The sequence below is a fragment of the Siphateles boraxobius genome, unplaced genomic scaffold, assembly GCF_051911475.1.
Source record: "Siphateles boraxobius isolate OS27281-9 unplaced genomic scaffold, OSU_SipBor_1 93, whole genome shotgun sequence".
Lineage (NCBI taxonomy): Eukaryota > Metazoa > Chordata > Actinopteri > Cypriniformes > Leuciscidae > Siphateles > Siphateles boraxobius.
In genome coordinates, this window is record NW_027509223.1 from 151,020 (window position 1) to 174,000 (window position 22,981).

A 22,981-nucleotide genomic window follows, 5' to 3' on the forward strand; every position below is an offset into this window, starting at 1 on the left:
AGTGACGTGTGCAAAACTGTCCCAATTCTGCTCTTCGCTTTACTCCGCTAAGTGCACTTTTAAGTGTCCACTTCGAGGAAGACCTTAGGGCTTAGGGTGCTTTCACACCTGTACTTCGGTTCATTTGGTCCGGACTAAGGGTGAAAAATTATACTTTGTATCATTTTCAGGCGTTTCGGTTCCTTTTCACACCACACTGATTGCTCTGGTCCTAATCAGTTGATGAAACGCACCAAAATGCAGTCACGTGACAACATCCACATCACTCATTGGCCAGATGTGTCTTGACCATATTTCCACAACTGCACTTAAAATGGTCAGAATTAACATGCGGGAAAATTCCAACAGAAATCCCGGAAGTAAACGAAGAGGAAAATCCGGCAGACATGCAGAGAATTCGCTCACAATGTACGTTCAGAATCAGCACAAGCTTTATCCTTTCGCAAATCCCCCCATAAACAACAAAGTCTAGATGCGATATAAATAAGAGATTCACGGTGCAGTGCGGACAACTTCAGTGTTTATGATGAGATTTTAGTGAGGGTGCAGAACGCGGTAAGTCAGTCATGGCTTAAAGGGAGCGCTATTGACAATCTAAATCATTTTGTTTGACTACGGCAGCTGGTTTAGTCCAAAAATGCGCAGTTCTTTGGCAGTTGGGTCTGTTCGAGGTCGGATCACGTTCTCACCACAAACGAACCGCTCCAGAGTTCGCTTGAAAGCGTACCAAGATCACTACTTCGAGGAGGTCTCGGTACGCTTATTTGGTCCGCTTTTGGTGCGCACCCGAGTGCGATTGCTGCTTTCACACCTGCCCAAACGAACCGCACCAAGGGGGAAAACGAACTGTAGTGCGATTCAACCGAAATGTGGCAGGTGTTACAGGACCCTAAGGCCCCATCCACACTACTACTTTTTAGTTTAGAAACGGAGACCTTTTGCTACTTTTGCACCTCCCGTCCAGACTAAAAAACGACAAGAACGAAGACCTAAAACAGAGAAGTTTAGAAGCGCTGCCGACCCCGTTTTGCGTTTTGAATCTCCGGAGGGCGTTTTAGTGAAGACGGGTCAAAACGGAGGACTTTAGAAACGATGACGCAGAGGCTCACGCTCGGCTCTCTGATTGGGTGTCATACAACGGAAGAAAACATACAACAACAGCCTGGACTACCAGTTACGCTAGTGCAAGTTAATTCTGCATTTTACAATGCTATAACTGCCTACATGTGCCGGAGGCAAGCTATTATTCCAGCGATCTGTGACAGTTCCCGTGTGCAGCGGCGGTATCGACCGTACATGGAGCGTCAGTTTTGGGTTAAGCCGGGAAGAACCAGCGCATGGTGGGATAATTTTATCAATGAAGTTGTGGTTCCTGAGGAATGGTGTGAAAAATTTCGAATGTCCAAATCAGCACTTATCAACCTCAGCGAAATCTGAGCAATAGTCAATCTAATTCCAGTTTACACCGGCACACGCACACCCAGTGTAGGTGAATGGTCAAGTGATCCGCGTTTTCAGTCGTTTTAATGTGGACTGAGATCAATTCTAAAACGCTGGTATGGACGGAGATCGTATTCGTTTTCTAAACTAAAACACAGTAGTGTGGATGGGGCCTTAGTGTGAGTATTGGGACAGGGCCATACTGTCTGAGACAGCCATCTTTAACTCAAGGAAACTCATTCTCTGCTTCCTCAACAGCCCCTCAGCATGACCCCGAGTACATGGAGCAGCAGTCGCCCACCGGAGACTCCAAACACCTGCAGGAGGACACGCAGAGAGCCATCAGCAAAGCCGCAGCTGAGCTCGATGAGAAGAGTCCAGAGGCCCTGCTCAACACAGTAAGACACACACAAACACTTGATAAACCAGATCTGGGTCCTTCAGATGCTTCTGGAGACCAAACACGGTGTGTTTAGAAAGTGCTCTTTTCTAGTTGGATGTTGGGCAAACATTCATGTCTACATGTGTCTATGTGAAGTCATGGCACTAGGTCTGAATTGTGTGGGTTTAGTTTTCAAGAAGGGCAAGGATGTGTTAGTTTTCATCTTGTGCTGTTTCTGCTTTTTTTTCCCTGTCTTATGAACATGTTGGACTTTGGGTATTCGGCTCTGATCACTCAAATATCCAAAAAAATCTCTTGATCCATGTTGTGTTGCATTCACACTTTGCTGAATGAATGTCATTCTTTCCATCTGAATGTGTAATTATTTTCTACGCTCAAGTACTTTCATATCTAAGTTTAATATGCAGATACAACTAATTGATTCATAAGAGGTCTCGTTTCGAAGGCTGTGCCCTCTGAAGATTGCATGCGTTACCAAATATGTCAGAGCATGTCTCATTTCAGATAAATTAAGCATTAATAAAATTGATGAGGCGTAAATTACTGTAATTTCTTCCTTGCTTTGGTTCCTTTCTGAATTGAGACATAAGCAGGTTACAAATGCGACCTCTGGAGGGCATTTGAAATGAGACACAGCCATAGTTTGATTATTGCGTCTATTGTTCTCCTCAGTGTTAAGTCTCTTTGGATAAAACTACTAAAGATTTAAAAGATTTCCCTGAACAAGCAAAACTGTTGGGGCAGAGCTACTGGTTTGCTCAGCTAATCACAAATATTATCCCAATTCAGTTTGGTGACACTAGTGGTCCTGAAAAGTGAAGCCAAATCATTTAAATCTCCCCCTGGTGGTTGGCTGCAGTATAGGTCATAAACCCCACCCTCTCCATGTATTCGAATGGGATGCGAGCCAAAATAAAATATCCAATTACACTTAAAATCATTTTTCCCCAAAGATGGTTTCTGTCATTTTGGGTATTTCTTATCACGCTGATGTATGTTTGGTTTTAGTTATTTAATACTATAAAAACGGAGTGTAACGTCATGATTGACAGCTGTGCTTACGATTGAGTCTGCGGGAGAGGGTGTGTATAGACAGACTGTGGTGTAGAAACGTCACACTTTAGCTTTAAAGGGATAGTTCACCCATTTACTCTCAATTACTCTCCCTCATGTTGTTCAACCCCGTAAGACCTTCGTTCATCTTCGGAACACGAATTAAGATATTTGTGATTAAATCTGAGAGCTGGATCACTCCTCCATAGGCTTCTAAGGGATTGACACTTGTTCCCCGAAAAGTTATTAAAGACATCGTTACAATAGTCCAAGTGACTACAGTGACTCAATCTTAAGTTTATCAAGCGACGAGAATACTTTTTGTGCGCAAAAACAAACAAAAATAACGACTTTATTTCAACTACTGATTTCCTTCTCTGTGGGCGTCGAGTGAGTTAGCGTAGTGTGATAGCGTAGTGCTACGTCACGCGTAGGCTCGTTATTGGCCGACGCTGGTCATGTGTGTGATGTGTGTGACGTACAACACAGAAGCGCTGCGCTGTTACACTAGTGAACTCACTCGACACCCACAGAGAAGGAAATCAATAGTTGAAATAAAGTCGTTATTTTTGTTTTTTTTTGCGCACAACAAGTATTCTCGTCGCTTGGGGTTGAACAACATGAGGGAGAGTAATTACTGATTACTTTTATTTTTGGGTGAACTATCCCTTTAAAGTAACAAGTCTGATTCAGACTAGGGCAGTTTGTATCAAACATGTTCTCCTTTATATATATAAACTCACTTTGTATCAAGAAAGACTGGATTAGTTTCCTCACAAGTACATGCTTTCTCAGTTCTTCTGGCCCACATTCTTTTGCGGCGAGCTACTTTTTTTCCTCTCTCTCTCTTTGTCTCAGTCATCTCATCCCGACAGCGAGGTGACCCCTGACCCCTGCCCTCCCCCTGACCCTGAGCAGGACGACTCCGCCTCCTGTCCGCCCGCGCCGCAGCGGGTGGTGGAGGTGGCCATTCCTAATGTAGGAACCTTCGTCATTCAGTCGAAGGAGGGAGGTTATGATGATGAGGTAGAGTTCCTGGAGGCGTTTGGTCATGAGAGTGCTGCCCAAAAAATCCCAGCATCCCTTTCACAACCTGCTCTGGCTTGCCAAACCCTTTTCCGATTAGTATTTTTGCAATTTACTCCCACAAGACTCCCAAACAACTAAAATTTGCAATTTACTCCCACAGGACTCCCAAACATCTAATTTAGCCCCCTGTAAAATCTTACAGACTAGAATATCCTTCCATTTTGCCTGATTTTTTTTTCTTTCTTCGTGAAGCATGTAGCAGGAGCTTCAGATCATTGTGCTGTTTATTTTTATTTAACATCTACACGGCTCACTTTGCCGTTCATAACTGATTTAAAGAAGCAAAAGACACATTAACCTGCATGATGATTCAGTTTTGAATGTTTTATCATCCTAAAATGCTGTGGGCATGATATCGAATTAGCTTTTCTGTACTAAGCTAATTAATTTACTTCAATGGGTTGACTTGAGTTCATTCGCTGGTGGCTGAGCTGTGTTGTGATTGGCATGCGGACTGCCCAATGAGAGTTTTGGAGGCGTGGCCGGTGTAGTAATAACCTTCCCTCCTTGGGCAGGCGATGATGACCCCAAACATGCAGGGTATCATAATGGCCATTGGCAAATCCAGGAGTGTTTATGACAAGTGTGGGCCTGAAGCAGCGTTCTTCAAGGTACATGACCTGCTGCATGCCACACCCCCTGTGCATCTCATTAGCCCTGACCACACCCCCTCTCCCTGAGCATATCATTATCTCTGTGATCTCCTTTTTACACTGCAGGCTATGTAAAAACTTTCTGCTTCCTGTTTTAATATGCAAATGAGGTTCTTATATTACTCATCCACTGTAAATAGAGAAGTGTGTGTAGTTTTGCTGATGAGGTTCTGTGGGGGATGCTGACACACAAGATTGGATCAACACACTAGTGTCATTTCATCAGTATCGATACCAATGTATAATTCCATGTAAATTATTCGTGATTAATTTATTTTATCTAGGTGATAAGCATACTGTTTTAAGTAGAAAACTTAAAATAGTAATTTGTAAGATGATTTTGTTTTTGTTGGGTTCAGCAATTAATTTGTAATATAATTAAAATATTTATGTAATAATTATTTATACTAAATCATTTTATACATTTACTAAATATTTGTTTTTTTTATATTATTTAAAGGGACTATATGTAGAGTTGTTAGTGACACCCGGTGGCTGTTAAGTGAACTGCAGTAAACGTCACATCCTTTTGAATCTCCTTGCAAAAACGTCTGAAATCTTTCATATAAAAATCAGTCCACAGGTTTTCATAGACAACCTAGGAAGTCGGGGAAGGTCTCGTTTTTTAAGTTTTATTACAAGATGTTCACAGATTTGCAATAAAAAAGTGATTGATATAGGAAACATTTTACATATAGCCCCTTTTAATAATTCATATTTGTTATAAGATTTATTAATTATTTTATAATAAATGTAGCAACTTCCCTTACACTTAAATTAGTTAAATGCTAAATCTCATGTCATTGCATTATGCTTCGTGTCACACTGTGCCATTCGGGTAAGCTACTGAAATTTCTAAATGATGATCCTGAGCTAGTGCAGTAGTTTCCTGCGGTCAGTGTACTGTGCAGTGCTGTCATCATCTGCTGTCAATGGCTGATGTGTGTTGTGAAGAGTTTTGTCATCTTAGATAATGCATTATTATGTACTTTACACAACATAGCAAAATACAGTGAGTACTATTTAAAATCTGTGCATTTAAAGACGATTCCATTTAAATAATTTAAAGGGATAGTTCACCCAAAAATGTAAGTTCTGTCAGTATTTACTCTCCCTCATGTTGTTCAACCCCGTAAGACCTTCGTTCATCTTCGGAACACAAATTAAGATATTTGTGATTAAATCTGAGAGCTGGATCACTCCTCCATAGGCTTCTAAGGGATTGACACTTGTTCCCCGAAAAGTTATTAAAGACATCGTTAAAATAGTCCAAGTGACTACAGTGGCTCAATCTTAAGCGACGAGAATACTTTTTGTGGGCAAAAACAAACAAAAATAACGACTTTATTTCAACTATTCATTTCCTTCTCTGTGGGCGTCGAGTCAGTTAGCGTAGTGTGATAGCGTAGAGCTACGTCACACGTAGGCTCACTATTGGCCGACGCTGGTCATGTGTGTGATCCGTGTGACGTACAACACAGAAGCGCTGCGCTGTTACACTAGTGAACTCACTCGACGCCCACAGAGAAGGAAATCAATAGTTGAAATAAAGTCGCTATTTTTGTTTGTTTTTGCGCACAAAAAGTATTCTCGTCGCTTGATAAACTTAAGATTGAGCCACTGTAGTCACTTGGACTATTTTAACGATGTCTTTAATAAAGTTTTTTTGGGGAATCCAGCTCTCAGATTTAATCACAAATATCTTAATTCGTGTTCTGAAGATGAACGAAGGTCTTACGGGGTTGAACAACATGAGGGAGAGTAAATACTGACAGAATTTACATTTTTTGGGTGAACTATCGCTTTAAGATTGTAAGTGCGAGTTGTTTTCTTGTCAGGTCTCTATAGGCCTCTGTTGTTTTGTGTCCTCGCTGATGTCCAGCTGTGTATTTTCACTGCTATTACTACAGTCACTATTTATCTTCTTGCCTAGATGGAAAGATTGACTTATTTTCTTTTTGAGTTATTTTATAAACATGCACATCTATCTCAAACTCCCTTCTTATGTCTTTCCCGCTTTCTCTCTCGGCTTCTTTCTCTCTGTAACAGGCGATGAAAGTAGAGTACACTCGTTTACTGAGGTTCGCTCAGGAGGACACACCCCCTGAGAGGGACTACCGGCTACAACACGTCATAGTTTACTTCATACACAACCAGGCGCCCAAGAAGATCCTGGAGAGAACTCTGCTGATGCAGTTCGCGGACCGAAACCTTGGCTTTGATGAGAGGTACAACTTAAATGAACCATCTCTCTACAAACTGCAAAGAATATCTTTCAAAATCAAGCAAGTGCAAAATAAAATGACTGCTTTTTTTACACTTGGTTTGATTGCTTAATTTAACACAATAGCTAGGTAATTCGAAGTTTATTTTATTTTTTAAGATTTTTTAAGTGCTTGCTTGATTCCACATAGTTATGCTCACCTCTAAAATATCTTTATAAAATGTGTTTTATAAATTCAGTAATCATTTACAACTTTGCAAAAGATGTGGAAAATATACAAAAAGACATTGAACAGAATAAAAAAAGTTTGTTTGTTTTTTGTCCGCAAAAATTCATACTTTTTTCCCCAAATGCTTTTGCTGTCACTGTTTCTAACAGGCTTGGCTCTGAAATGCCCTTTTGATTTCACTTTTGTACGATTTCACGTTTGTTGAGCATCGACGAGTGATAGCCACACACTATGCCGTAGCTTGACAGAACCACCTCACTGATAACTGATTGATTTTAGAAGACGGGAACCCTATTCCAAAGGCCAGTCCCATCTCAAGCCTCCCAGACTGACACCGAGAGTGATTATCAGCTTGTCACAGCACTCACTGCTGTTTCTGATCATTGTGTTGTCAAACAGCTTCCTGTCTGCGCCGCCCAAAGGCTTTTGTCTCGTTACACTGTCTCGTGTGTCTCCAGAGCAGACTGCACGCTCCGATGAGGAACGTGATCCATATTCATAAGCAAATTGATTTCTTTCTCCTCTATTTTGAGCGAGGTAATTAGATTGATGTGAGCCTGGCCCCAGATGCGACACTATCTTTCCATTTTGTTTTGTGTAATAAAGTATGATTCATGGGCAGAGGACGCAGCTCGTTCCTGAGAGCGTCTCATAAGTCACGCCTGAGCTCTAACGTGGCCGTCCTGTTCTTCCCTGCAGGTGTAAGAGCATCATGAAGGTGGCACGTGCTAAACTGGAACTCATTAAGCCTGACGAGGTTAACATGGAGGAATACGAGGTGAGCGAAATTTTCTTAATCAGGTTTGGACTCTGTTTCTGGCTTAAATTAAATGATGATTCTGCATCTTGTTTACAACCTCAGTTCAATAATTTATGTACAGATGTTTTGTCGCAAAACTTGTTGGATTAATGACTCTTTTATAAGCCTTTTGTGTGACTGTTGAAAAATTGCAATTTAGTGAATTCATCTTTAAAATTCCAGTTCAGGATCCTGTGGGGTATAGCCAATTCAAAAGAATGTTTATATATATATATATATATATATATATATATATATATATATATATATATATATATAAAGTGTGCATGTATATATACACACACAAACATGCATAAGCATAAATACAAACATACACATATATATATATATATATATATATATATGTGTGTGTATGTGTTTATATGTTTTTATATATATATATATATGTTTAGATTTTCTAAAATGACTTGCGACAGACTTGGACAAATAATGGGAAATTGAGAAGTAAAAGTTGCATGTTTTGCTACTTTTCAACTATACTTTTTCTTTTTAAAATAATGTTATTTATGCGCATTTTATGGACACAGATGTGGCATCAGGATTACAGGAATTTCCGTGAGACGACAGTGTTCCTGTTGATCGGCCTAGAATTATTCCTGAAGAAAAGGTGATGCTTTAGTCATTCATTTCTTTATTTTTCTCTTAATGTACATTGTCTATGAAAATCCTTTCCAGAGCCCTTTATTTTTTATAATATCTCCACTAGATGGCAGCATATTCTGTTTTATTAACTTTAGCTTGCCACAAAAAACAGTAATTGCTTCAAGAAACATTTAGCATGTAACCGTTTAATTATTTATTTATTGCAAATGTGTCATCTTATATATATATTTCAATTACAAATCAGTACTGTGAGGTATTGAGATTTTCTTTTCTCTCTTTACTGCAGTTACGTGGAAGCGCTGATGTACCTGATCTACGCCTATCAGTACAACAAAGAGCTTCTGATGAAAGGCCCATACAGAGGCCATGATGAAGACCTGATAGCCCATTACCGCAGAGAGTGCCTGCTAGTGAGTGAATTAACCACCACCTCTTAACCCGGATCAAACTGTGCCCCTAACAGCTCCAAAACTGCTTTCAGATCAGTCTAAAACACCATGATGCACACGCTTTCCTGCAAACATTGTTTTTAACGCCAGTGACTGGAACAAGTCTGGTTAGCTTTTCAGTTTCGAGTGCATTAAGGGCAATGGTTTGCTTATGTGTGGTTTTGCAAACATTTTAAGTCCAAAATGCTGTTTCAATTTCCTGTCAAACTTTCGATTAGGGTAAAGTTTTTCATACTTTTATGACATTATGAGGTTTAAAAGCTAAAAGTTGAGTCTTATATTTGTTGCTGTTGTAAATCATCTGTAATAAAAGTTTGCTCTGACTTCCATTCTCCCCGTCTGGTACGGCTGTACCCGGTGACCCCCCGCACGGTCATTGTGCTCGTAATATAGTCATCAGTCCTGGAATAGGAAGCACACTGCGCTCAGTGTGTAAACACATTAGCGGGAAGCACGTCGTTGTCCTTGTTTTACCTTTTGCGAGCGCTGCATAGGCCTTGACTTCATCTCAAGCTGTGCTGTTTACCTTTGCTCACTTTCATTTGAAATACTGCTAACATGGACATAGCTAATGTATTGCGATCTATTTTTATTTTTTTTCTTCTTCGTATTCTAGCTAGTTGCTAATTCCAGCAGAATGGCGAAAGGAGTAGCCACCGCTTCTGAAGTTTAAGAGCGTTTAAAGCGGCACTATGCAGGATTTCCGTTTTTGTCCAACAGCGCCCCCTAGAGTCGCTGTAGAGTACTTGTGTTTAACGTTACTGTTGTAAACACCACTCACGCAGAGCGTATCTGCACTCACGACCTCTGCACTTTATAATATTAAAGTAGCTTACCGCGTTAGGCTTACCTGAGCCTAAATGCCAGATGACATCAATAAAGTTACATGTACGTCGCATTATTTCGTAACAATGCCGTCCGTTATGATGTCGTTAGACATGATTATTGCAATTTATCATAATAGTTTGCAAATTGCGCTCATTTACACTATTTACAATGTGTAGGCTTATTTATGTCCCGATAATTATGTGAGATATTGACAACTGTTCTCATGATAATCGCAGGAATCAACTTTAACAGTGAAAGCCTGAGCGAGTGGGACTCTTGTCCGGTTCCTCGCGCTGTCAGATTCTCCTTTCCTTTTTCTAGACTCTTCCGACCGCGCTTTCTTCGTTTTTTTCTCCATTCTGAAAACGCAGGTCCGATTTTACTCGTGTCTGACTCCTCGCTCGGTCAGTCTGTCGTTTCCTCTTTCTCTGTTCCTCCGACAATGCTTTCCTAGCTTTCTGCTTCTTATATGCCGGCTTAGCCATGACGATAATTGTTCTTATAGCTAGCCGGATCCTGGATGGGGGCGTGTATGCGTGTAATGTGTGCAGTGCCGTAAAGGAATTTGTATCATCGCGAGAGCTGAAATCACGCGATACTTCCTGACGGCGGTCCGCCGGCCCAAAGTTGCAAGTGCGGTTTTTCCACTCACAGGCACCAGAGGGGGGCGAGACGACCACCATTCAACCCGAAAAGAGTCACATAACCATTCCAATAACTCCGAAGCTGTCGAGTTAAGCTAAAAAATCTGCGAACATCAATTAATTACGAACATCAGCTTTTTACGTCAGCCTTTTCAACGCCTCGGATGTTTTTGTCGAAGGGACAAAGGTTTGCGGACTGTGTATTGATTTTATTTTCTTGTCTTTTTTTCTGTGTCCCGCAGAAGTTGAATGAGCACGCAGCCGCCCTGTTCGAGACAGGCGAGGAGACCGATGTGAACGCGGGTCTGAGCATCATGAACGAGCTGGTGGTGGCCTGTATTCCTCTACTGCTGGTGGATGAGATGGAGGAGAAAGACATGGTGGCCGTGGAAGACATGAGGAACCGTTGGTGCTCATACTTGGGCCAGGAAATGGAGCGTAAGTCTTCAGGGTGGGATCGTTTGGAATCTCACGATTTGACTAGATCCTTGGGGTCACGATCGAATCTATTCTCGATTTTTAATCATGTTTCGATTTAATATAGTAAACTATTTAGTTCAAAAAAAAATAATTTGTTCCACATCTTTAATTTTTGCATAATAGCGTTCAATCAGAGTCTCCGTTTTTTTCTATCCTTACATTTAATCAATAAATTAAATTAAGAGTAATAATACTTTATAGTGCGGCTGACAAATCAAATGAAACTAATCTTTGGCATAGAAGCTGTAATATTGAACATTTTAACATATTAACACTATTCAATATTTTGAATATTGAAATATGAGATAATTAAAAAATGTATTAACACAGAATGTTTAATGCAGCTCAGAGGTGGCATAAATGCATTTACACCGCAATTACAATTGCATAAATAATACTTTAATATTAGTTTTAAAAAATAACATTTTGAATATAGACGTGTTTGCAATTTCCTGTCTTAATGAGTCATTGAAACTAGGGATGGCCCGATACCGATACTGGCATCGGGGATCGGGTCGATACTGTCCTCATATACTCGTACTCGTACTCATAAAAATTCGCCGATACCACGCCCCGATACCACGTACATTTTGCGAAACGAAACTGGCCGCCGCGAGTGCTTTGTCGAGGTGAACTGAGGCATAGGGACGTGCACTCCCAACGCAAAAGAGTGCGGCGCGGCACTAGATCTGATGGCCGAGCGCGAGCGCGGGCGCCGGCGGTAATGCACTCACTCTGTGTGTGCGGGTTCCGGGAGAATAAAACGATTCGCGGGACTCCCGCAAACTACAAATATCTATGAATACATATATTAAAACTAATAGATTTTCATTCATCTGTTGCAGTGAAAGCTAGAATAACGACTAAAACAAAATAGAAACGATTTACAGGCCAGAGTTTCTATTCATAACATGTTTGCAGCGTTGAGCGATGTAGCCAATCACAGACATGTGTGTTGATTTCTTGAACGCAATGGCTAATCAGAAGCATTTAAGATAGACTCCCCTCACTGCTCAAAACTTTTTTGTTCAGTGCTGAATTCTGTATGCTGGCAAATCCTCTAATTATAACAAACAAAGTGTGGATATTATGAAAGATTCATTGTGCAGTCAGCTTCATTGATAATAACAGATGTGTGAGATCGCGATGAACTGTCAGCTTTTTAGGAATTAGACTATTAAGGGAGCGCACTTTGGGCGCATTCTGTCATGTCAGACCATGCACGCAGTAACTGCTTGCTTTTATGTTAAATTAACAGTGGTTTGTGTGTTAATACATTTATTATTTTACTCATTATTATTTATTTTTAGACTTGTTAAAACAAGCAGAGAAGAAAATAAAAACAGTCTTCTAACCTGTGTTCTAAAATAGTCTTCTGTCTTCTTTTCTGGGAGCCTATAGTTACTTTTGCGGTAGAAATATCGGTATCGGTACTCGATATCGGCAAGTACACAAATGTAAATACTCGTACTCGTATCGGTTTGAAAAAAAATGGTATCGGGCCATCCCTAATTGAAACATTCAAGTCGATTTATTTAAAGCGACGATTCATTCAGAAATGACGCAAGTGACTATCTTTATAAATGGGTCATTGAATCATTCACTCAAATAAATCGTCCAAAAACACGGATCTATTCAGGAACAAAACCCAGTGTGTGGATCAGAGACGTGCAGCGGTTCTGCTCTGGCTTTGTTTGGAATTATTTTCGGTGTCATTCTAATGGCATTCAAACAGGCTCCATCACACAGTGAACATTCACTCGAGGTGTGTTTTTGTTTGTCGTTAGGTGTGCGCTCTATAAACTGTCCGGATACTGCACTGCAGAGGACTTCTGCTTTTTTTGTTCTGACAACATTGTTATTAACTAACTAACATGAACATAATCCATTTTTTAAAATTGAGAATCAACTTAAATCGGTAGAAGGTAGAAAAGTGACTTCATAATAGGGATGTGCACAGGGCTGGACTGGGACAGAAAATCTGCCCTGGCATTTTGGCCCAGACTGGCCCACTACATATGATCATAAACACCACCCATCTTTGCACGCCCTTGAAAATATGTTCAACTCCTATTCATTATAACCAGTAATGGCATGTAATGAGTGAGTAGGAACGAGTGACAGTTAACAGATGAAATAAGTACAAAATTGTAATTTATTAATACAATTGAACTATACTCCGCAGTGATGCATCAAAAACAAGCTATTAGCTGGACTGGCATAGCAATTTTTACATAGTTTCCCACGGGATCTTTGGTAAAACTGTGGTGGGTGGACCTCTGTCCCTCTAGGGGGGTTTGGAGGCATGCCCCCCCTAAGAAAATTGTGTGCATTTTAATGTTAAATTCATCAATCTGGTGCACTTTGAGAGTTAAAAATTAAAAGCTCCAACCCATTTTTAGTGTGCAAATTAAACACAGAAAAAAAAACTCTTTTAGTATAAAACTATATTTACTATATTACACTACTACATAATAATAGTTATAATTAATCTCCAGACAGTAGCCTAATAGCCATATATTGTAAAACAAATGCACTGAAAAATAAAGAAAACTTTCATAATTAGTTTTGTATTAATTTATAAACTTGAAAGAGATAAGCACAATAGCACATGATCTTTTATTTTGACGGAAACTGCATCAAGCTTTTATTTTGGCGGAAAACATGGATGCAAACGCGTATCATTAAACTTCTAGTAAATTGCTGTAATCGTCAACAATGCAGATGTGGAAATAATGCGTAACTAGGTAATGGGTTCCTATGCTCATAGCCAAAGTGTTTTAAAAAGTAGTTCTGCTTACCACAGACTCTACACTTTCTCATCTCTCTCCTGATCCTCCTCACTATCCTCCTCATCAGCCACTGGAGCTGATGAAGGTCCTGCTGCTGCAGAAAACACATATACTTTGACACATTTTACAGCGTCTGCTTGAAGGGCCTATATCTATTTTTCACGCTATTTCTCTGCACATTCCTTGCGTTTCTTCTCCATCTCTCAGACTATAGACAGATACACAGTACACTTGACACTGCACGCTCACTCAAAGCACAAAGGGGGAGGTGTTTCAAGATGTGATTGGGCCAGCCCAGTGTCAATCAAGAAAACAACCAATGGGCCGCTGATCTACGTGTTTCATGGGCCGGTCTGTCATTGGAAAAAAATACAAAATATGAATACATCGGCACTAACCCAGCGCCGTCAATTAAACAAAACAAAACGAATGTACTGCCGATGTACGAGTTTTATGGGCCGTAAAAAATAAAAAAAATAATTAAAAAAAAAATATGAAATGTATCGGCCCAAAAAGCACGTCGGCCCACCGGGCATTTGCCCGGTATGCCAGATTACCAGTCCAGCCCTGGATGTGCACATCGATGCTGCAGTATCGATATATCGATACTCACAAGCTACTTACTTGGTATCGATACCTCTACAAAAGTATCGATATTAAAATTTTATTAATAATTTCTGCATAATTTTTGGTACTTCTGTTTAATGTTTGTGCTAAATAGAAAACACCCCTCCCTGACGTATTAAGCTGGCCCGTGAGAGAAGCGAGCGACGTGTCCTGCCCACACGTACACAACACGCATCGCACAGCTGCACACTTCCGCGTAGAACGGCACTATGTCAGAAAGAAAGCTTTTCCTTAACACCGATCTGAAGCTTAAAGATTAGAAAATCTTTATCAGCAATTAAAAATAAAAAGACGTTGCAATTGAAATGTCTATCTGAACATTGCTAAATAGGAAAAATGTGTAGAAAGTTGAAAATTAAGAAAAAATGGCCTGTTTAAAAGCAAGAAATGTTTAATAAAGTGCAAATATGCACAATTTATGTTGTTGGTATTTTATTTTATTATTATTTATTATAATTTTTTTTATTTAATAATTTTTTTGGCAAAATACTGTATTATTTTAAACGTGTGTATTTATTTGTTGTCAAATTTGCTTTTGGAATAAATGTATTAATGGCCAGTGTGTCATGTGGATGTAATTTGCATGTAAGTGTAATGATCAAATTTTACAAAAAATTAACATTATTTAAAAAAATCACATGTACAATTAAAAAAATAAGCGGTATTGATATCAGTATCGTTAAAATTTAACCAAAAAATCTCGGTATCGAATTAAAAAAGTCTGGTATCGCCCATCCCTACTCGGACAGATACTTTATGAGCTTTGTATGTGCCACACACACTCAAACTTGTGTCCTTTTCATCACCAGCTAATCTGCAGGAGAAGCTCACCGACTTCCTGCCCAAGCTGCTCGACTGCTCGACCGAGATCAAAAGCTTTCACGAACCGCCCAAACTCCCAGCATACTCCACGCTGGAGCTGTGCGAGCGTTACGGCCGGGTCATGACGTCGCTCACCCTGAGTCGGACCCCTGCAGACGGCAGATGAGCTGCGCAGACTTCACTAACACATGCCTTCCTTAAAGCAGGGCTTTCCCAAACCTTCCCAATTTTACTTTCTCTTTTGCTGCTAGAGATTTTAACTTGATCCTTATTGGTATTATTAATATTATTTTGAGGATTCTGTTATATTTTAAAGCTAATGCAACAGTAAGAACGGTGTGAAACTAAGCAGAGACAAAGTATAGTTCACCTAAAAATAAGTTTGGGCATCATTTACTCGCTTTATGTGGTTCAAAACCCGTATGAAAAGGAGAGCAGAGCATTCAAGCTGCTGTAAGTGGATGGGGACCAGAGACAACCTTGGTCACCATTTATGATAATTATATTGAAAAGAAGAAAGTCTTACGGGTTCTGAGTGACATGGGTAAAGATTTTTATTTATTTTTAAGTGAACTATTTTTTCAAAGTGAAGAGTGGTATCATAGTGGTGCTTTACACATTGGCGCATGCAGCTTTAGCTTTGTGAAACGAGGTTGAGGATTCATTTCAATATTTAGTTTTATTTAGTTTTAATCCCCCCCCCCCCGCCCCTCATTTAACATAAGAACAACCTGCCACACCACCCTCAGTTTGTTACAGTGTTACTGCATTGTTTTGTTTTGATTTTCTAAGGATAGTAAGACAAACAGCTGGAGGTTCTCAGACGGGTCTGTGCACCTGACAACTGGGACTTTATCTCAAGTTTTAAGTGCTGTGGTTGGCAGCCATGGGACATACTGTGGCTTGTTAATACATTGAGAGAATAAAGTTTTATTTATGGCTCTTTTAAGCCAAATACATATTTTTTTAAATGTTCCTAATCTTTATTGAACTTCGCATTGAATGAAACTGTGCTGTGCTACTTTGGGTATCTCAAAGAGAACAGAGTATGTTTTCCCCATGGACTCGGATAGATTTGACTGCACCTGAATCCTTTTTAGACTCTTCTTGAGTTGTTTTACCATAAGAAGATTCTTACATACAGAAAAAGCCAGGTGTAGAGTAAAAAGGCACAAACACTATTGCTCTCCCAAAGAAAACTGATGAGAACACAATCCTTTACTGAAGTACACAGTACTATACTACAGTCCATCGCTGTGCATTCATATTATAATTTGCTTTGTTGCATTTTTTTTCAAGATAGCTTTAAAGGGGTTTTGATGCCAAGCATCAACTAGAATTAAAAGTTTAGCATTCAGACAGGTGGAAAACTCCTGGATGGATGCACTCAACATTACCATTGTACATACTTACACCTTTATGTTTGTCAAAGAGTGTGATTTTCTTTTTCATTTTTGATCAGAGCAGCTTGTTCAGTGCATATGACTTTAAAGGCTATTAAACAAAGCTGACACAAATAAACAAACCAAAACTCACTTTAAATGCATGATTCTCTCTGATTTAATGTACTGATCCACAAGTGAGCAATTTGGGGAGGGGCTTATGGCACAGGCCACGCCTACACGTTTGTAAATACCCATTCTATTTGTGCTGTAAATGCCTGTTTTATGCAATTTTTGTCTTTTCATAGCTATTATTCTTATTCTGGATGACATTGTACAATACATTTGAACAAAATGGGTGAAATTATGAGAAGCCATCTTTAAAATCTGAAAGCAAGAATAACCTTTTCTGTTTTATTGTAGCCTATAGGGTGCTTTCACACTTGGTTCGCTTGCCTGGTCCGAATTCGTGTTCGATTGCTTCCTCCTTTCTGCCAGAACTGTTCACTCAGTGACCCACTTTAGAAATAAGGTCACTGATGGAGAGATGCAGCAGAGCCGTCCTTTATCATGAGACTAGCCAAAGGCCGGCTTGATAAACAGAAAGGAACGAACTGACCAAAGGCACTAAATACGATTTCTTCTAATATGTGGATTGACAGCATACTCTATCACCCAAATCCAGCCTTAAAAGCCTGATCACTGCATGAAGGTAAGGCCAAATATGTGTTAAGATCAAGTTATATTCATTTTGTAGTACTATTATTTCAAATTTGGCAGTGCTGTTTATATTATTCACGGAGAAACTAGACAATAATAAAAAGTAATAATACATTAATCCTGGTTTCGATAAACTCCTTCAGCGAGAATATTAAGTGCTCATATAATTTCGTGATAATGACTTCATATATTGGAATCGTGCTGTAGAATTAAGAAGGCGCGAGACGTCAATTTGGCGCGAATTGGCGCTCGCGACAGTACATTTTTATATTTTATATAATAAAATATAATGTTTGTTGTTTTGTTGCAACAAAACCGTATTTAAATCCTTTCTAGGTAATATTTAAGGCAAGTGAATAACACTTCTGCCTAAAAAACCCTGAAACATGAAATACTCAACTGAATCAAATCATTTAAAGTCCAGGCGTTCATAAATATGATTATATGTCACAAATAAATGTTAAATAATTGTTGTTCGTTGTTTATAGACATCAATTTTCGAAGTGTTTGCTTCTGTTTTGGGATAATGACACTTGAAGACTCATTAATCTGTCACTCAGCAGAATCTGGTTAGTTTGAGGCCAAATGTTGGTTTGTTGGAACTTATATATTAAATATTTTATCATTTTTTTGTACAATAACTTACTGCTAACAGGGTTGATTATTGGATTAATTTGAAGGATGAGATTAGTCATCATATAAATAAAACCTAGACATGAATGTTAATTAATTGTGAAGTATTATGTAATGTAATAATGTTTATTAATATCGTTCATTAATCATTAGTGAAAGTGTTACCCTAATTTTTTATTTTTTACTGGACAGCAACCATACAAAATGTATAAACGTATGCTTATTTTCCCCTGTAAAAATTCAGCAGTTTAGCTTAATTGCATTTTAGGAATGGATTAATCCACACCATCCTTATTCCCACAGTATCCATAATTGTAGTCGACCAATATGGGTTCACTAGTTGATTCTTCAATTATTACATTTGTTCACTCCTTATCCTGAATATGTGTATTCAACCTAGGATTAGTCTTCAAAATGAATTTCCTGCAGAGCTGGTTTACTGAGACCATGTTAATCTGTGAAGGGATTTATCTGCTTATGTCTCATTATCTAACCACGTCCAGACAACCGGAACTGTTGCTTACCTTGTAATTGAGTTTTTGTCCCCTCGTCTTTCTTCTTCACTTCAATGAATCATTGCTTTCTGATGCCTTTAGGGGCTTTTTTTATTAGTTTGTCTTCAAAAGGTCAGGCGGTGTATCTGTTAAACACGACTTGTCCCAACTGTTGACTGTCACACTCCGCTGATAACAGCCTGCCCGTTTCCATGGTGATATTTCATTGTCTGACTGTCTAGACACCCGGTGACACCTGACACGTCGAGCCTGGGGGTCGCGGTTGGCCGTGCGAGTCAGAAATCGAAGACTCAGCTGCCCTCTGCGTCTGTTGTAGGTCCACAGAGACATTAGCAAATACATCGCAAAATGCAGGGGCCTGTTTAAATCACTGCTGCTTTTAATAATGTAAGGCCATTTGTCATCATTTTACTGAATGACGTGGTTATTCTTAATTTGACTTTGTGTCATTTTTATTAGTTTTTTATGAAATTTCTGTATAGCTTTAATTCATTTTTAGTCCGGTTTTAGTCATTTTAGCTTTTCATCTTAAATCCAAGGCAACATTTTGAATTTGTTAATCTTCAGAACACAAATGAAGATCTTTTAGATTAAATCTGAGAGCTTTCTCTCCCTCCATTGACAGCTACGCAACTACCACTTTGACGCTTTAAAAAGTTCATAAAGAGATCGTAAAACTAATCTAATAGAATTGAGCGGTTTAGTCCAAATTTTCTGAAGACTTGATCGCTTTATATGATAAACAGATTTAATTTAGGCTTTTATTCACATATAAACATTAATCAGCGAACATAAACAGAAGCTCATACGAACCTCATTGGTTCTTGCTGAAGCTCAAACGTGATGCGTAACACGAGAATGAACCTCATTGGTTCTCGCACGTCAATCGAACATGCTTAAGCTTCCAATTACTACAACTGATTTGTGAGTTGATGAATGTTTATATGTAAATAAAAGCCTAAATAAAGGGGAACTTGGCAACTATTTCAACTTAATAAAACCGTTTAGAAATAATTTGGATGGTTTATTAACCTGATCTGGTCAGAATGGTGGCTTTCCCCCCAACGTTCCCAGGCCGAAAACCAACCTTGCAACATGAGGACTAACGTCCCGGTAAGTCGGAAATAGGAAGTCTCGTGAGAAGCGAGAACGAGCGAGAAACACAAACTGCTTTACGGCAATCCGACATAAACACACACGCCGCCCTCAATGTGTGTGATGTATTACCCACCTCGGTAGACACACTCCACACGATAAAGTTGGCCGGCTCCGATAATAACAAAAGCACATGAGCAGCGGTAGAAAGGGGGAGGAGGGGCCGCAAGTGAGTGTTTTTACGACAGTGTTGTGAAATATACGCCTCACAGCTGTAGGGGGCGCTCTCTGAGAAAACATGCGACAACAAAAGTGAAAATCAGTGGCTAGAGTTGCCGAGTTCCCCTTTAAATCTCTTATCATATAAAACGAACAAGTCTCTTCAGAAAATTTGGACTAAACTGCTCAATTCATATGGATTAGTTTTACTATCTATTTATGAACGTGAAAGTGTTAGTTGCGTAGCTGTCAATGGAGGGACATAAAGCTCTCAGATTTAATCTAAAAGATCTTCATTTGTGTCCTGAAGATGAACAAAAGTCGTACATGTTTTGAACGACATGAGGGTGAGTAATTAATGACAGAAGTTTCATTTTTGGGTCAACCATGCCATAAATTTTAGTTTCTGAAAATAATTTTAAATAGATTTAGTTTTATTTAATTATAACTACACTGACCCTCTATATATATATATATATTTTTTTTTATATAGAACACAAAAGGAACATTTCTGTACAACAACAGTTAGTGTTTAGGCTACATCTTTCACGTCCCAAAAAGGGCTAAAAGTCTGTAGTTGTGCAATAGCTTTGTGTGACAAACAGACTGACACCAAATTCATTATTCACTGAAATCTTGCTCCATCCTGCAACTCTCAAATAAATGATGTTTGATGACCAACTTGCTCCAATTTGACATTTTCATTTGTTCATCATACAGAGCTATCATAAGACTTTGAATTGAAGGTGCACAAATATTTATGATATCTTTATAATACTTGGTGATGTTTTTGGTCCTTTTTTGAGCTGCTCATTATAAACTGTTGTTGTATGGCAAGAGCTGCATAGAAATGTCTAAAAACAGCATATGGGTTTGGAGCAGAGGTGTAAAAACCATACTTGAGTAAAAGTACATATACCTTAACGCAAAAATTACTCCATTCAAAGTTACAAGTCACCAATTCCATTATGACTTGAGTAAAAGTCTTTGAATCTGATTTTAACAGTATTTGTTCATAGAGAATGAAGGCTCACAGATGCACTAGTCTTCAACACCTGAGAGACATGCCAGTGAAAAACAAGAAACAGTTGATTTGTGTGGAGAGCAATCACATTTGTTTTCTAAAATAAAACTGAACACCTCGAAATTGCAATAAATCAAGATCGACACAACAGCTTCTTATACACTCAAATCTCAGTTAAGCTCAAAAGGGAATAAATAAACCAATATCCTTCATTATAACTGATAAATAAATTCATGTTAAGTAAAAATAAATGATTCATAGGCTACTTGCACTGGAGGTGCTGGTTTCGGCAGTCATGTCCTCATCTCATATTATAAACACCTGTGATTCACATCTAGCTGCTAATGCACTCAGTCACGGTAAGTTTGAGTGAGAATGGGCAAAACACACAAGATATAGTATCTTCAATGCCCTGTGGATGGCGATATCACTTCTTTTGTAGCAGAAATAAACTCCTGCAGGAAAAGTTAGATGCCTAGTTCCCGTGACAAAGCGGCAATAGGATTTTTTTCTTCTGGCTTTTGGATGGTTGCAGTAAAAAAGCTCAGTGATCAACAAAACTGTAAAGTACTGCAAAGGTAATCTTCATTTTGAATTTTGAAGCCTAAATACAATTGTCAAAATAAAGCAAAATTTAGGTTATAAATGAAAGTGTCATGAAACCCCCTGTTTCAGAAGCAGTCAGTTCTCACCATACAGTACATATCATGTATGTGACAGCTAGAATTGAATACTCTTACAATCAAAACTAACAGATGGTAACATTGACTTCTATGATGTTCGGCACACATAACATAAGGGTTTCATGACCCTTTAGCTACACCACATTTGCACGACTGCTAAACTTCTGACAGATCTTTTAATCTGTATTTAAAATAGGGAAGTTTGAGTTAGAATACTTTGCAAGAATGTGAGTATAAACACAGCGAGGCTGTGAACAGTTTTCCTGTTCGGCGTGATGTTTATTGTCCCTGACAGCCTCTGTAGTCCAATTTAGCCACTTGGGATATTATTACGGGATATTATTACTGATGTTTTTCATTTCATGGAATAAAACTTGAACATAACTTGAGCTTGTGTTTACCAAAGACTTTATTTCAAGGATTTAAAGTCAGCATGAAACGGAAGTTGTGATAGTTTTTTCTTCTCTGTTGTGACGTATTGACGTGCAATGGCTCCTCGAAAAAGAAAAAATGTAGGACTGGACTTGTTGATTTTGTCAATTGAACCGTTGCATCGTTGTCATTTGCTATCGCTGTGATGTCATGTGAGTGACAGGTTGCCCCGCCCATACGCCAGTAAACACGTCATCAGAGAAGAGAAGAGATAAGGGCACATTCATTAAAAAAAATAATAATGATGTTCTCAGATAAAGTTTTTATAATAAATATTGCAATATTCCATGAATAATAAGACTTGTTCATTTTGATTTCATGGGGACTTTAACCAAAAACCCATTAAAAAATCTCATTGACTATGGAAAGTTCAGCAATGCTAACTCCTTTCTGGGAAATATCACCAATATATTTAATAATTATTTTATTTTTTGTTTATCAAAAATTAAATGTTTTTGCTTGGCTCTTTGTCTTCATCTTTAATTTTAATTTAATCAACTCATCTGGCTTTCTCAGCATGCTGTTTTTCATTGTCTTAATTTGCTCCATTGCTGCTAATCTGGTGTTTTGTCTTTAAAAATTCTGTTTAGGTAGAATTCACTCACTCTGAATCAGCGTTAAAAAGACAACCGAACAAATATGGCCGCTCTATTGTCTGTTTTTTGCTGCGCTGAGTCCCGTGTGATGGAACGATTGTTGCAGCACGGGGTGTTTGATTCACTCCGAATGCTCTTTTCTCTGGTACAGTCTGTTTCTTTTGTTTAGTATTTTATTTCAGACTGTCCAGAATGATCTTGTCTGACAAAATTCAGGACCAGGAGTGGATTGAGAGCGTAACCCTCTGCTAAAATATCCACGGTCCCTTGAGGCAGCCAAAGGCTGTTCTCTGAGAACCCGACAGAAGAGGACATTCTGTTCAAAGCTATTCATTGGAGATATTTTTTGTTCCCTTCCTGAACTGAATATCAATCAACGGTCGCCTCTTTAGTGTGCTAAAGCTTGAGAAAAGGATCACGCCACCACCAGAGAAAAAATAAAAGCAAATAAGAGCGAGAGCGAGAAAAATGAGGTGATATTGCCAGCCATCGTGTTTAATGATGCTTGCTCCGAAACTGCTGGCGT

The 22,981-nt window shown here is 38.9% G+C and overlaps 1 protein-coding gene across 3 annotated transcripts in view; it reads left to right on the forward strand.

Moving 5' to 3' along the window:
* Positions 1–16,698, forward strand: part of LOC143733261 (ubiquitin carboxyl-terminal hydrolase 25-like) — a 36,938-nt gene extending 20,240 nt beyond the window's left edge. The window contains exons 18-26 of one of the 3 annotated variants that reach the window (XM_077224888.1): positions 1,699–1,838; positions 3,755–3,922; positions 4,501–4,596; positions 6,688–6,866; positions 7,791–7,869; positions 8,439–8,518; positions 8,801–8,924; positions 10,678–10,873; positions 15,144–16,698. In XM_077224888.1, the coding sequence (XP_077081003.1) occupies positions 1,699–1,838; positions 3,755–3,922; positions 4,501–4,596; positions 6,688–6,866; positions 7,791–7,869; positions 8,439–8,518; positions 8,801–8,924; positions 10,678–10,873; positions 15,144–15,322 (1,241 nt within the window). In that variant the 3' untranslated portion in view covers positions 15,323–16,698. The remainder of the gene's footprint in view (positions 1–1,698; positions 1,839–3,754; positions 3,923–4,500; positions 4,597–6,687; positions 6,867–7,790; positions 7,870–8,438; positions 8,519–8,800; positions 8,925–10,677; positions 10,874–15,143) is intronic. The other 2 variants (XM_077224889.1, XM_077224890.1) reach the window with 2 other exon arrangements.
* Positions 16,699–22,981: the final 6,283 nt, after the last annotated feature.